General features: G+C 34.6%; 1 protein-coding gene across 3 annotated transcripts in view; it reads right to left on the reverse strand.

The window, feature by feature from the left end:
• Positions 1 to 4449: 4449 nt before the first annotated feature.
• The window catches only part of LOC136033822 (SEC14 domain and spectrin repeat-containing protein 1-B-like), a 128501-nt gene continuing 118190 nt past the window's right edge, over positions 4450 to 14760 (reverse strand). For all 3 annotated transcript variants that reach the window (XM_065714749.1, XM_065714750.1, XM_065714748.1), the window contains 4 exons: positions 13261 to 13452; positions 11730 to 12457; positions 6592 to 6760; positions 4450 to 5298 (listed from right to left, as the gene is read on the reverse strand). In XM_065714749.1, coding sequence (XP_065570821.1) covers positions 4579 to 5298; positions 6592 to 6760; positions 11730 to 12457; positions 13261 to 13452 — 1809 coding nt within the window. In that variant the 3' untranslated portion in view covers positions 4450 to 4578. The remainder of the gene's footprint in view (positions 5299 to 6591; positions 6761 to 11729; positions 12458 to 13260; positions 13453 to 14760) is intronic.

Consider the following 14760-nt stretch of genomic DNA (forward strand, 5'->3'; position numbering starts at 1 on the left):
ATTCCTGAAATTTCGATCCTTGATTCCTGATTTTAAATGTCAAAATTGGCATTTTTATCTGATTGACTAAGAACGGTAGCGTTCTAAACTAAATTCATCCTATATTTATTGATCCAAGAAAAGTGTTAGTTCACATCATGGGATACATAAAAGGGTGGGAAACTAATGTTTTAAACAATGGTTGCCTTCTTAGGGGTAACCTAGTGAAGAATAAAGTCTAGCCCTTAGTAACCAAATTAAAAAATTGTGTTGAAGGAAAAAGTTAATAGTTTGTTGCAGGAACAAATTTCTGTAGACTTTGAAAGTGCTCTCAAACGCCATAAAATGTTTTCAAATCCAAATCTAAGTGCACCACTGAAATACTGAAATTACCGTTGCAGAAAATCTCAATTACGAGAATTACTATCCCCAATCTTAGCCAACAAGTAAATTCACTTTTCCAGATGGGAAGCAGTGCCTCCTCGTCTCCATTTTATTCCTTTTTTTATCCTCATTATTTGGGTTTTAAACGTCACAGAGAAACGTTTAACGACTCATTTAAGGGATATGCAATTCCCTCTGTCCTTTTGTATGATTGTTTTTTGTTTTGTTTTTTTTGGTGGGATTAAGTTTTTTAACGAAAAGTAAGAGCTCAATTAAACCAAAAATGAGCGAAAATAGATTCAAATAATCTTTCAAGCTTAAAACTATCAAAATCAACATCAATAAATAAATAAAACCAAAAACGACAAAAATCACAATAAATAACTGATTCGAAGTCTGTCTATATTCTGTCTGTCTTTTTTTACAAATTGAATTAGGATGCATGTTACTAGCCATGCTGTCTGTCTATTTTCACAGATTAAATTAGGGTGCATTAGTATGTTACTAGCCATGCTGTCTGTCTATTCTTTAAGATTGAATTAGGATGCACGAATATGTTATTAGCCATGCTGTATTGATGGATGGATTCCGTCAGGGCCATACAAAGCCTCCGTTTTCATTTCTTGAGTTCAAAACTCTGGATGCATTACCTTTCCCTTAAAACCGACTTATTTCATCCCTGTAATGTGGGAGTTTCTTGAGTCTGGAGAGCTTATAGTTAAACAAATTTCTACAAATAATGTGAGACTAAATACCAGGTGAAGAGGAAAACTCCCGGTCCTGGTGTAAATACAAAAACAAGTAAGTACTGCAATGAGAATAGTTAACTAAAGCATAAGGAAAAAAATTTGCATTTTAGTCGGGAAGTGGGTACTATTAATCTCTTTTAGATTTAATGCTGCTTGTTTCTGTCTTATAGAATTAGTCAGAATTAAAACTCTTACAAAAGACTCTTACAAAACAAAACTCTTAACTTTTCTTCTGTCCCACACTGCATTCTTTTGCATTCACTAAATTCTTTTCATCATAAGGTCAGTTCCAGTTTTTTTAAATTGAAAACTGACGGTAAAACTAAACTGATGGTAAAACTTGAAGGTAGGACTCGAAGTTTCACGATTGTAAAGGGAGGAAGGAAAATCTACGAATTTTCACGGGAAATTTATAACGAATTTGGTAAAATGCTACTGCAGGTTTTCAACTGCCATAACTCCATATTTTCCTGAACATGAAGTTGTAATATGGTATGACATTTATTAATTTCAAAGCTTTTACCGGGCCATGGTTAATACAAAAATATAACACTGTACAAATCGGTTAGGTTATTTATTAATACCTAAAGCTTTTACCGCGCCATGGTTAATTAAATAAAAAAAAAACAAGTTTTTTGAAATGAAAGTAAGGAGCGACATTAAAACTTAAAACGAACAGAAATTACTCCGTATATGAAAGGGGCTTTTCCTCCTCGACACCCCGCTCCTTACGCTAAAGTTTTTTATTGTTTTAAAAAGTAGAGTTGCGAGAAAGAATCAAACTTTAGCGCAAGGAGCGGGGTGTCGAGGAGGAATAGCCCCTCTCATATACGGAGTAATTTCTGTTCGTTTTAAGTTTTAATGTCGCTCCTTACTTTCATTTCAAAAAACTTGTTTTTTTATTTAATTTCTGAAAGTTTTTGAATCAATGCATGTCTGATTTTGGCTCTCCGAACATAAATTATTAAAATGAAATTTGCATATTAATTCTTTTTTTGGCTAAATGGCTTTCTCTTAGTTTTAATCAGACGATATTGAGAAATAAGGGGTGGGGAAGGAGGCCTAGTTGCCCTCCAAATTTTCGGTTACTTAAAAAGGCAACTAGATCTTTTAATTTTTAACGAACGTTTTTATTGGTAAAAAAAAATACATAACTAAAGAATTAACTTACGTAACAAACTTTATATTCTTATATTTTTGATTATATATATGAGAGGGTTGGTCCCCTCGTTAAAACCTTGCTCTTCACACTAAATCTTGTTTTATCCCAATCCTTTAAGAATGACCCCTGAATCAGAAAGGCCGTAGAATAAATAGTTGAAATTACTTTAAAAATTTTTAGCATAAAGAGGGATGTATTTATCTCCTCCTAAATACCTCGCTCTTTATGCTAAAGTATTTTTAGAACCCCTCATATGCGTAATAATCTCTGTTCGTTTTAAGTTTTAATGCTTCTCCTTACTTTCAATTGAAAAAACTTTTTCATGTTTATATTTTCATTGTTTTTTTTTATAGTAATGCTAGAAAGTCTTGCGCCCTTTTCATTGAATTTCTCTTCCCCCATTAAATATTCCTCCAAGGAAAGATCCTCCCACATAGTGCCCTCCCCTGAACCCCACACTCAAACCAAAAAAATCCCCCTGATAACGTCGGTACACTTCCCAGTAACTATTACTGTATGTAAACATTGGTCAAAGTTTGTAACTTGCAGCCCCTCCCCCAGGGACTGTGGGGGGTAAGTCATCCCCAAAGACATAATGGCTATCTCAAAATTTTGATCCGTTGACTTTGGGAAAAAATGAGCGTGGGAGGGGGCCTAGGTGCCCTCCAATTTTTTTTGGTCACTTAAAAAGGGCACTAGAACTTTTTATTTCCGTTAGAATGAGCCCTCTTGCAACACTCTAGGACCACTTGGTCGATACGATAACCCCTGGGGAAAAAAAACCAAACAAACAAATAAACACGCACCCGTGATTTGTCTTCTGGCAAAAAATACAAAATTCCTCATTTTCGTAGATTGGACCTTGAAATTTTTTCTATAGGGTTCTCTGATACGCTGAATGCGATGGTGCGATTTTCGTTAAGATCCTATGACTTTAAGGGGGTGTTACCTCCTATTTTCCAATATAAGGCAAATTTTCTCAGGCTCGTAACTTTTGATGACAAAGACTAAATTTGATGAAACTTATATATAAATAATCAGCATAAAAATTCGATTCTTTTGATATATCTTTTAGCATCGAAGTTCCGTTTTTAAGCGTTTCGTTTACTATTGAGTCGGGTCGCTCCTCACTACAGTTCGTTACCACGAACTGTTTGATACAAAAATATAACACTGTACAAATCGTAGACAAATACACGCCAATCAAGAACAAAAATAGCAGACCAGTTATTACTTCACAAAAACCCAAAAATTATTTATGTCATCCTCTTCATCCCCAAATATCGGGCAAGAGTAAGGGCCTAACTCTTAACTCGCCCTTTCCAGATATTTTCTCCTATCACCAAACTGTACAATGTCCCTATTACTGACATTATCCACTTTATTTCTTCCATATTAAGGAGAACCTCAAAGTTCCTTTTCCCCACACTTCCTTAATCCTAGCTTTAAGAGAGAGATGAGGACGCTAATATATAATATTAGCATTTTTGGATTTCATAGTTCTCTAAAATAAATGCTTACCTGTTTGGAAATCACCCCCCTTTCTAGCCCTAATCCGTATCCGTTATTCCATTGCCTAGCTACTCTACAACTTCCTAGAATATACCTTACTTGGCTAGCTCAAGTACCATTTTCTTCCGTAACTCAAACATTCTTGGTATGTTGCCTTTAATAGCCTATTATCATGTAAAGATCCCCGTTTCTCCAATACCTAACCATACTAACTAATCGTTTTACTCGTACATTAGTCAGCCCCAAATCACCTTTTAAAGTAGTCCATTAAACTTATCAATTAGACTTAACAATTTTTTAAAGAAACTCAACTGAATCCTCTCTAACTTATTCCTATTCTGGAATCCCTAAATTTCATAACAATACCTAAACACTAGCAATTGAAAATCCTCTTTACTAACTTATTGTCAGTTAGGTCTATATTTCTTAAACTACTTCTTAATACACTTCACATCACCACAACTTCGCTTTACATTGTAATATAGTTATCAGCTAAATTGTCTGCATAAATAAGTTTAACGCTCCCAGAAAACTGAAAATAAACCTATTTAGACTATGATCTTTCTAACGACGAATTCTGGAGTATCCTTGTGTCTTTCCGAATAAGTAGATTCAATTTAAGATCAAGTAGAAATTATCCACTAAAATTGTGTCAAAGAAATGTTTAGAAAACTACACTTTAATGTAATTTATGATTTTGAACAAAAATAAATATATAATCAGTATAAAATTTTAGAGCACTTAAGAAAAAATAAGTTAGACTTTGAAGTGAAAAAATAAGTTAAAGCAAATTTAAACCAAATCTCCAACAAATTCAGTTCCAACATGCACTGGCAGTCCATAAAGTTTAAAGTTATTACCAACTTTCGTGAAGTCAGCTGTTGATAAAGTTTTCCATGACAGTTCAAGTTTCCCTTTTGCGAAGGACGTTATGCATCCACTGTCTTCAGAGTTTAAGGGGGAATTACTCATAGGTCTGGAGTCATCAAGTATATTGCCACTATCAATAGACGATTCATCAAGTTGAAGTCCATCAATGCTGTCACGTTCATTTGAACTGTCAGGGGATGTAAGCTGTTGTTTTTCAATTCCACTTAAATTGAGACGAAGAGCCTGACGAATATCTGGCACAATATAACTGTCTGGACTCTCAGCGTGGAAGCTCAGTTGTGATCGATGAGAGGATTCTGATTCCTCGTCAACTTGTTCAACGTCAAACTTTGGTTGATTTACAGAATCCGATTGATACTCAAAATCAGGAATGATGCCAGAGTCTTCCGTAGATATTCTTGAAGGGGCAATGGATATTTCAGTTTCTTGTGGCAGCGAATCGGAGTCATAAAGCTCAGGAGGAGGTGGAGGGAGAAACAGTTCAGTTGTTTCATTTTTGGTAGACGATGACTCGTCAGAACTTGTCACAATTGCAGGTTCTGATGAATTTGAATCTTCCAAGTAGTCTTCGAGGTTTTCTCTGCTTCCAGATTGATCATTCAGAAATCCGACAGCGGAATTCTAAAAAGAAGGAAAAATTAGCCAAAAGCCCGTTAGATCAGTTTAATCCTTCAGCAAAAGAAATCAAAAATTAAACTAGGTTTTTTCTTACAGAAGATAAGATATCAAACACAAAATACCAAAGAGACATGGTACTTGGCAAAAAAATACTGACCAAATTCACCACAGAGTTTGCAGTAGGGCTTGTTGAATGAAAATTTCGTAAATAATTGCAAGCAGTGTTAGTAAGTAGGGTAGTAAATATTACAACTTAGGGATATAAGAAGAGTAGTTTTTCTTCAAAAAACAACTTTCAAGTATCTTTGAAATGTGAACCCATAATTCCTATTTGATAGTCAAAAGAAATTATTCATATTATTATTCATAACTTGTCAAAAGATTAGGTCTCTAAAAATTATTAGGGTTGCATTTATTTCCTCATGCTTTGCTCTTTATTTTGTCACCACTGTAAATACACCAGGTTTTTATCTTTAAACTTTAAAACTAACCAAATGGTTTAAAAGTTTAAGCCTTTCTTGTAAATTTCAAACTTATTCCCAAGCGCTCAATCTCTATTTAACTTATCAATGGTAGTGGCAAGACACAATAGCATTGCTATAAGAAAAACAATAATACCAACTTGAATTCAGAAATTCATCGTACCCGTCTAGCTTGCAAATTCAGACAAAACTACGCATTAAAACATAGCTACAGACTTTGTCCTTAAGGTCTTAAGGAAACCTAAAAATATCAGCATATCTATATGATTAGTTTGAAAGCGTGATATATGAGAACAACCCCTTGGAGGGAGTTTATCACACACCTCCCTTGTACGCTTACAGCACCAGGCTTTAAATACATCACATTGGGTGACAGAGCTATAATATAAAAAAAATTAACATTTGGATATTTGTTTCCCTCCCTGTGTAAGCTCATGCAGTGAACTAAGATGTATAATTTTGTTTTGTAAATTATTTTTTTGGGCATCCTAAGCAGCCAGAATAGTGTGTTTTTTCTTGGTTTTATCTAAATGTAGCCATTTTGATTTTTCTTGTTCTTTTACCCTCAAATATTGTTTCCAAAAACTGATATGAAAAAACAAAATAATTGATATCCAGACGTCGTGCACTATCATCAAAAAACTACAATAAAATGCTGTAACGTAACTTTAGATCTAGGAGTGGATAAAATTCAGTTATTATTTTTATCTTGGTCACTGAGCTATTTCAAAGTTAAAAATTTACATTTTTTTTTTTAATTATAACTGATGACGTACAGTATTAACTAGGTAAAAAATATTCGTGACTGATTTACCTTTGGACCACGAAGAGCTTCAATTGACTTTTTGAACTTGTCAGTACCTCTCGAATTTTCTAAAAACTGAAGAATCGCGGCATCCAGCTCCTGAGCTTGATCTGATAAAAGCTGAATTCGAAATGTTATTGCTTCAGCAGCTGGGCGATTTTCCGGATAGGGATTCTCTCTGGAAAAAAATGTAGCTCATTATGCATAGTAATTCCTTCTAAACACGGTTTGAAAAAGCAAAGCTAAGAGTTTTCCACATATGCACTTTGGAGAAGTGGGCATCAAATCCAAAGTGATTCCCCTCTAAGAACTGTCTAAGCCAAATTATTCTTGATTGCAAAAATTTTAAAACAAGCAAAGTGAATAGGAAAAACTAATCAAACTCCCATCCAAATGACATTATCTGCTTTCGATGTATGGCATGATCATTTCTTTAGGACTGAAAGTCTGAGCTTTTCACAGAGTAAAGAGGCACATTTACAAGGACCGAAGCCCAGACCTACTTGCGATCAGTTTTTCAATATCTTTTGCAAAACAACTTCAATTTCATTCTATTTTATTCCGGGAACCTTTTTACGTAGTTGTATCGACAAACTAAATCAAATCAAATCGCCGAAGCTGTGATCTGTGTAGAATCACAAACAAATTATAGTGCCATTTTTGAGAAAAGTATTTAGAGATAAATAAATAAATATGTATATATACAATGATTGTTCGTTTAATTGTTCGTTTAATAAGGTAATATATAAATATACATCTACTCGCTTTAGGTGAATAACAACTATATTATATATATTTTATATATATATATATATATATATATATATATATATATATATATATATATATATATATATATATATATATATATATATGTATATATATATATATATATATATATATATATATATATATATATATATATATATATATATATATATATATATATATATATATATATATATATATATATATATATATATATATATATATATATATATGGTTGATTGTGTGTGGCTATGCTGTTTGACCTATGTGATTGTATGGATGAGTAGGGCTAAAGGCCTCATTCAAGTGCTGGTCTATATTAATCACTAATTTAGGAAAACAGTCTTTCTTTTCTCCTTCTGTCAATCTTTTTTTTTTTGTGTTTGTGCTGTTGCATTGGTGATTTCTCTTTCCATGATATACTAGCTGTTGGGGTGGTGCTTCGCACCACCCCAACACCTAGTTGGTGGGGGTGCTTCGTGCCCCCCCCCCCCAAGCCCCCCCGCGCGCGTAAGTCGTTACGCGCCATATTAGCTACGCGCCATTGTAGTCGTGTCCCTGTGTCCCACCTGTGAATATAGATAAAAGAGAAAAGATTTCTCTTTTCGTTATAGATATATATATATATATGATTTTAACTACGTAAAACTTGCGAATATACAACATTCTTCGATGTCCCATTGTCTGTGCATATAAATAGATTGGCAGGTTTACCGACTCTTGAACATGCAACATAAAATTGTCCATAGGAAAAACAATCCGTATTCAGATCTATACCTCATTATTCTAATGATTGCCCTTGAGCTTTGTTGATGGTGATTGCTAATCGAACATTCCCTGTGTCCCGGTCGTCATTTATATTCCCGGTATCCCGGTATCCCGGTCGTCATTTGTCCTAGTGTCCCAGTCTGTAATTTCTCTTTGAGCGTCCCGTTCGTCATTTATATTCCCTGTGTCCCGGTCGTCATTTGTGTCCCGGTGTCCAGGTCTGTAATTTATCTTTGAGTGTCCCGGTCGTCATTTATATCTCCCGGCCGTTATTTGTGTCCCAGTGTCCCAGTCTGTAATTTCTCTTTGAGTGTCCCGGTCATCATTTATATTCCCTGTGTCCCGTCTTTTAGTTTTCTTTTTCTCCTTTATTTTTCAGTTTTTTTCCTTTTTTTAGTTTTTCTTTCTTTTACAGTTTTTATTTTTTTTTTAGTATTTTTATTAGTTTTTAGGTTTTTTCTTTTTAGTTTTTTTGGGAGTTTTTACCTTTTTTTTAAGTTTTTTTAGTTTTTTTCTTTTTTAGTTTTTTACTTTTTTTGTTTTTTTTTTTTGTTTTTTAGCTTTTATAGTTTTTTTAGTATTTTCCTTTTAGTTTTTTTTTGTAGTTTTTACCTTTTTTAGTTTTTTTCTTCTTTTGTGTTAATGCTAAAGCCAAGGATCAAACCTGGAGCCTCTCGGACCTAGAACCTGAAAAATAACGCTTTACCAACTCAGCTACTTAGGCTTGAATACATTCGTTTTGAGCAGCTTCCTCGGGTGTTGCCATTGTAGGTTCTTCAGTCATTTTACAATTAGAAATTTCTCTTTCAACTATCTTCTTACAATTAAAAATTTGTCTTTGAACGATATTCTTAAATACCTGTGTCCTGGTCGTCATTTATATTACCTGTGCCCCGGTCGTCATTTGTGTCCCGGTATCCCAGTCTGTAATTCCTCTTTGAGTGTCCCGGTCGTCATTTATATTCCCTCTGTCCCGGTCGTCATTTGTGTCCCGGTCTGTAATTTCTCTTTGAGTGTTTTTTCTTTTTAGTTTTTTTTTTAGTTTTTTACCTTTTTTCTTTTTTCAGTTTTCTTTTTCTTCTTTATTTTTCAGCGTCACTATGAAATACATATTACCGAACCTTTGTTTTTTTTTAACTAAAATCCGGTAGGCATTGGTGACCTTATCCAAGTCAAAATCCCAAACCCAATCATCATCGCTATCATTTTCAGTTTTGATATGTTTTGACTCTCGCTGTCCAGGTGGATTTTCATCTAACTGCGCGGTTTTGCGTTCTTTAGCCGCAAGCCTGTTTTCTTGCTGTTCTTGTGATTCCTCGGCACACTTTCTTTTCTTACTTTCTCTATCAGCCGCAAGTTTTTTGGCATAGACTCTTTGAGCAGCTTCCTCGGCTGTTGCCATTGTAGGTTCTTCAGTCATTTTACAATTAAATATTTTTCCGTCCACGATCTTCTTACAATTAAAAATTTGTCTTTGAACGATTTTCTTAAATACTTTTAATGGCGTCATCGTCATAACAAACATGACGACAACTAACTTCATGACGACATGACGTCCCTCGAAAGACCCACAGACAAACAACTTATTTTCATATATATATATATATATATATATATATATATATATATATATATATATATATATATATATATATATATGTATATATATATATATATATATATATATATAACCGCAAATCAGCGATTATTCACGTTGCAAGCTTGTATGAATTTTATTCTCTAATTGTTATTAGTATAACTTAAGAAATGCTCGCGTGAATTCCATTCTTCCTTCCGTTAATGCATCAAGGAATCATCCATTTTATAAGATTTGTGTCCTTTGACTCGCTGTGATCCTCACAGTTGCTTCTCTTCTAACTAAAGATTTCATTTACGATTTGATGATCATCTCTGTCGCTTTATAGCCGCAGATTTTGTTTTCCATTATTTTCATTTGAGACTCGTAGTGATGCTTGATGTTTGCCTGTTTTCTAGCCGCAGATCTCGTTTGCGCTTCATTTTCGTGTATCACTACATCAAATACTGTCTTTTGCTTTGGATGTTTGTGTTCCTTCTAAACCGCCTTGAAGAAAAAAATATGCATACATACATACATAAATAAATACATAGTTTTTCGTTTAAAGGGAATATCTATATATATAAAAATAATTTGTTTGTCTGTCTGTTGACTGACGTCATGTTTGTGTCTCGACTGACGGCATGTTTGTCGACTGATTATAAGGATTGAGCTGTATGTCGTCATGAAGTTGTTTGTCGACTGAAGAAAGTAGAGACCGGGACACCAGGACACAAATGACGACCGGGACACTCAAAGAGAAATTACAGACTGGGACACCGGGACACAAATAACGACCGGGACACAGGGAATATAAAGGACGACCGGGACACAGGGACACAACTACAACGGGGACGCCGGGGGGCACAGGGGGGATCTATAAATGACGACCGGGACACAAGGATTGTTCGATTAGCAATCACCATCAACAAAGCTCAAGGGCAATCATTAGAATAATGAGGTATAGATCTGAATACGGATTGTTTTTCCCATGGACAATTATATGTTTCATGTTCAAGAGGTGGTAAACCTGACAATCTATTTATATGCACAGACAATGGGACAGCGAAGAATGTTGTATACTCGCAAGTTTTACGTAGTTAAAAACATATATATATCTATCTATATTCACAGGTGGGACACAGGGACACAACTACAATGGCGCGTAACTAACATGGCACGTAACAACTTACGCGAGCAGGGGAGATTGGTGGGGCGCGCAAAGCCCCGCCCCCGCGAAGCTAGTATATATATATATATATATATATATATATATATATATATATATATATATATATATATATATATATATATATATATATATATATATATATATATAATTCCCCTTCCTTTTAATACAGCAACGACTTATCCATTTTGTAGGATGTATTTTCTTTGGGGACTCGTTGTAATTCTAACTGTTGCTTCTCTTCTAACCGCAGATTCCTTTTACGATTCGACAAATTCGTTTCAATGCTGGTTTTCACATATCTTCTAGCCGTCTATCTTGTTTACACTTGGTTTTCCTGCATTACCTCCTACTTTTTCCATACCTTTTCCTTTATCTGCTCATTCAAAATAATGATTCATTCAAAATAATGTGTAAATTCGCAGTATGTCATAAATACAAAAGAAACCTCTTCCCAGCTTTTCCCCGGTCGTCATCTTCTTTTTATAACTGTTTTCATTGCAATTCAATGTGATTTTTACTGTTCCTTGTTCCCTTCTTTTTATTTAGCTGTTCGGATGTATCTGTTACCTTTTTTAATTTTGCAATCGTCATAGATGCTAAAAACGATACGACCGCTCCTGAGAGAAAAATGATGTAATCTATTGTCTTGATATTTATGTAAATATGACTTCGATCTCATGATTGTTTTTCCAAAATTAAGGCTCTAAATGATTTTTCTCAGACTCGCGACCTACCTAGATCATTTTTTCAGGCCAAAATATCACATTACGCATAATATCACAATACACAATATTACTAGCATGTATAAAAGAAAAACTAAAAAAAAGGATGCACGCAGCTTACCCATCTCCCGTCAGTAGGGACTCTAATATTCTCATTCTCAGCAACTTTCCCAGTCTGATCGTTCTTCCTAAGGACTTTAGAAGAGCTTCTCTCATTTCAACACATCTGTTCATTCGCTCTTCCATTTCTTTTTTAAATTGTTCATTATCAATATTTGAGGGTCGATCCAAATTCATTATTTCATTATCAAGAAGATCATAACTGTTATGACGACGTAGAATAGGATGTAACTTCTTTTCATAACATAAGACATCATAGCCTTTCTGGTCTTGGGCTGATTCCCGCTTCGCAGCATTTCCCAAACGTCTCTCGACGTTACTTCTTCTTTTCTCGAATATTTCGCGCCGCCGTTCGAAAATATCATCATTATCACTTCGACGTGAAAAGCAGTTTTGAGTATTTGGCCGACGTTCTATTACATCCACTGTGTTTTCTCGACGAAGTTTCCCTATCGCTGGCTTTGTGTAGCCCCATGATTGTTCCACTGCATCTTTTGGGACTTGCGAGTCAGGTGAATCTCTGAAATTTGTAAGTTTATTTTCCTCATTCTTTGCTTTAGAATCATGAACGTCAACGCTTTCTGCAAAAGTTACACGACGTTCGAAAATTTCCGCATTACTTTTTCGTCGATCTGCTCTTTCCAGAACCTTTTCAACAACTGAATGTGAACACAACCGCATCACTGATCGCCTTACAGTTTCAAGTAATTCTTTAAGGGTGCGCTCGTGCTAAAAAAGAAGAAACTAAGGTGTAAAACATGAAAAAAGGTGGGAAGTTTCAAAGCTAAGGTTCAACATGCAAAGCAAAAAAAAATGTTTGAAGCATCGTGTGTTAAGTATAAAAGAAGGAGCAAAGTGAAGATATATTGGCAAAATCAAATCAATATTATTCGTTGCATACTAAATAAACCAACAAATAAATTTGAAGCAGGACAGAAATAAAACTTGTCCAAGCTGTCATCAATACTTTAAAATTAGAATAAGGAGGTTTTTACCAAGTTTTAGTAAATAAATGACGGAAGAGGGGTCTCATACAGAATAGACAATAGCCTTACGCTGAAGACTATCAAGACTTAGAATTTTAAAATGGCTGGAACAAAATATGCAAGGTTGATGGTAAATTAACTGGCACTAACACTCTAGAAAGGTCATACTTACTATCAATCGAAAAATGTTTTTAGTTTTTCTGTTCAGCAATAATAGTTTGATAAATTTGATCCTAAGATATAAAAAACTTTATTATTTACACTTATACCCTAGTAGCTCAGCCAGGGGCTGGCTCTAGTTCTGACCCTCCCCCCTCCTCCATTGAAGTCTGAGAATCAAAATTAGAAAACACAGGAAATTTAGATGTCATTAAGCCGCAACATGCAAAAATTAGTATACATTTCTAATGTCCAAACGCTTGAATATTTTTAAGTTCGTAAGAGATAAAATTTTTTATATTCCTAACTAATATTTATTCTCAAACTGATTAATTAAGTGAGTCACTTAGAGCAGTTATTAAAGCTTCAGAAATGGTTTGGTAATACCTGAGACATGTCTCTGTGGAAAATTCCAGCAACACGGAGTCTTGTCAGCTGTTCTCGACTTGCCGCTAAGAGATGTGTCCATATTCGTCCCATTTGTGCAGCCATTTGCCTGTTGCTTTCTGTTGGAAGACGAGCAGAACGTCTTAAAAACAAAGCGGCCGCAAGGAGTCCTGCTCCATATTCATAGGTACTCTAGAAAAGAACAATTTTTTCAGTCCTAAATTTCAAGTCGTCAGTGTTCTTATACAAAAAGGACCACAAAAAAATTGTTGAACAATATTTTATTTCAGTATTGAAGGAGATGTATGACGTTAAATCTTTTTAAAACAATTTTTATTTGAAACTTTTATGTCTCTAGAGTGGATCATACGTAACTGGTCAAAGATAATCAATATTGTTTGTTTCGGCATACATTTAAGACCACTCGTCGTTTCGTCTTGTTTTTTACTTTATTTAGAGAGTCTATTTATAAGAACAAAATGTTATTAAAAGTTCAGCTTGCCTTTGACTTCTTATCAGATTGTAAGAAAGGACCTAGCAACTAGAAGAAAAGACTATAAGAACCTTCAGAGACAACTGGAGCCATTGAAGGCTTCTCTAATTAGGGCAACTTTGGGACAAAGTCTCACAAACAATGTTTGGAAAAGCCTTCTATCGATTATTACCCGTAGAGGGATATTCGAGCAAATTCTGTTCTCAGATTACTTTTTCATACAACTAATTATTACACCTTCTCAAGTATTGCAGGAAATGAGTTTATTATTGAATTCTTACTAAATTTATTTCGGATCCAACAGGTTCTTCAAGGCCAAACAAACGAGCAATTTAATCCTTCCTTCTTAGAGGCCTTATCGAGCACAGCCACAAGAGACAATAATATTATCTAATAAACAGGTTTTATAACACCTGTTATACCTAGTAATTGGGCTGATGAAAATAGATTTCGATACTTCTATCACCCCTTCACCAACAGAGATCAGACCTAAAACAGGCCACCAAAAGGCATAACTATGAGGCTAGTGCTTACTCGTCACTAAACGTGATTGCTATATAACGTCTCTTTCTAGTAGATGTACTGATAGTAAGAATTTAGGTACTTTTCCTTCCTTCTCTTCCACAAAAGTTGATGCTAATCCAGTCTCTAAAAGGTCATAATATGAACATGGAACTGGGGCTTTCGACTTATCTCGATTGAGATCCAGCAACTCTTTTGAATAGATACCCTAATGACAAGAATAAGGTTTCTCCTTGTCTACCCCCCCCCACCCACACTTGTAACGCTGATACTTAGCGTCTGAAAAGCAAAACTAGGACACTGGTTGTTAGCTTTCATTAATTTGGTTGAGAATAAACCACGTTTTCTGGTGGATATCCTAATTACTATACTTTAGGGAGTTGCTACAAATGCTGGATGTTATTTAAACACCCAAAAAGCAAAAGGAAACTAGCTCTGATTTTCCACCGCCAAAGTTTGTTGAAAGAGAAAACCCAGTCTAGTAA

Source organism: Artemia franciscana, chromosome 12 (assembly GCF_032884065.1).
Source record: "Artemia franciscana chromosome 12, ASM3288406v1, whole genome shotgun sequence".
Lineage (NCBI taxonomy): Eukaryota > Metazoa > Arthropoda > Branchiopoda > Anostraca > Artemiidae > Artemia > Artemia franciscana.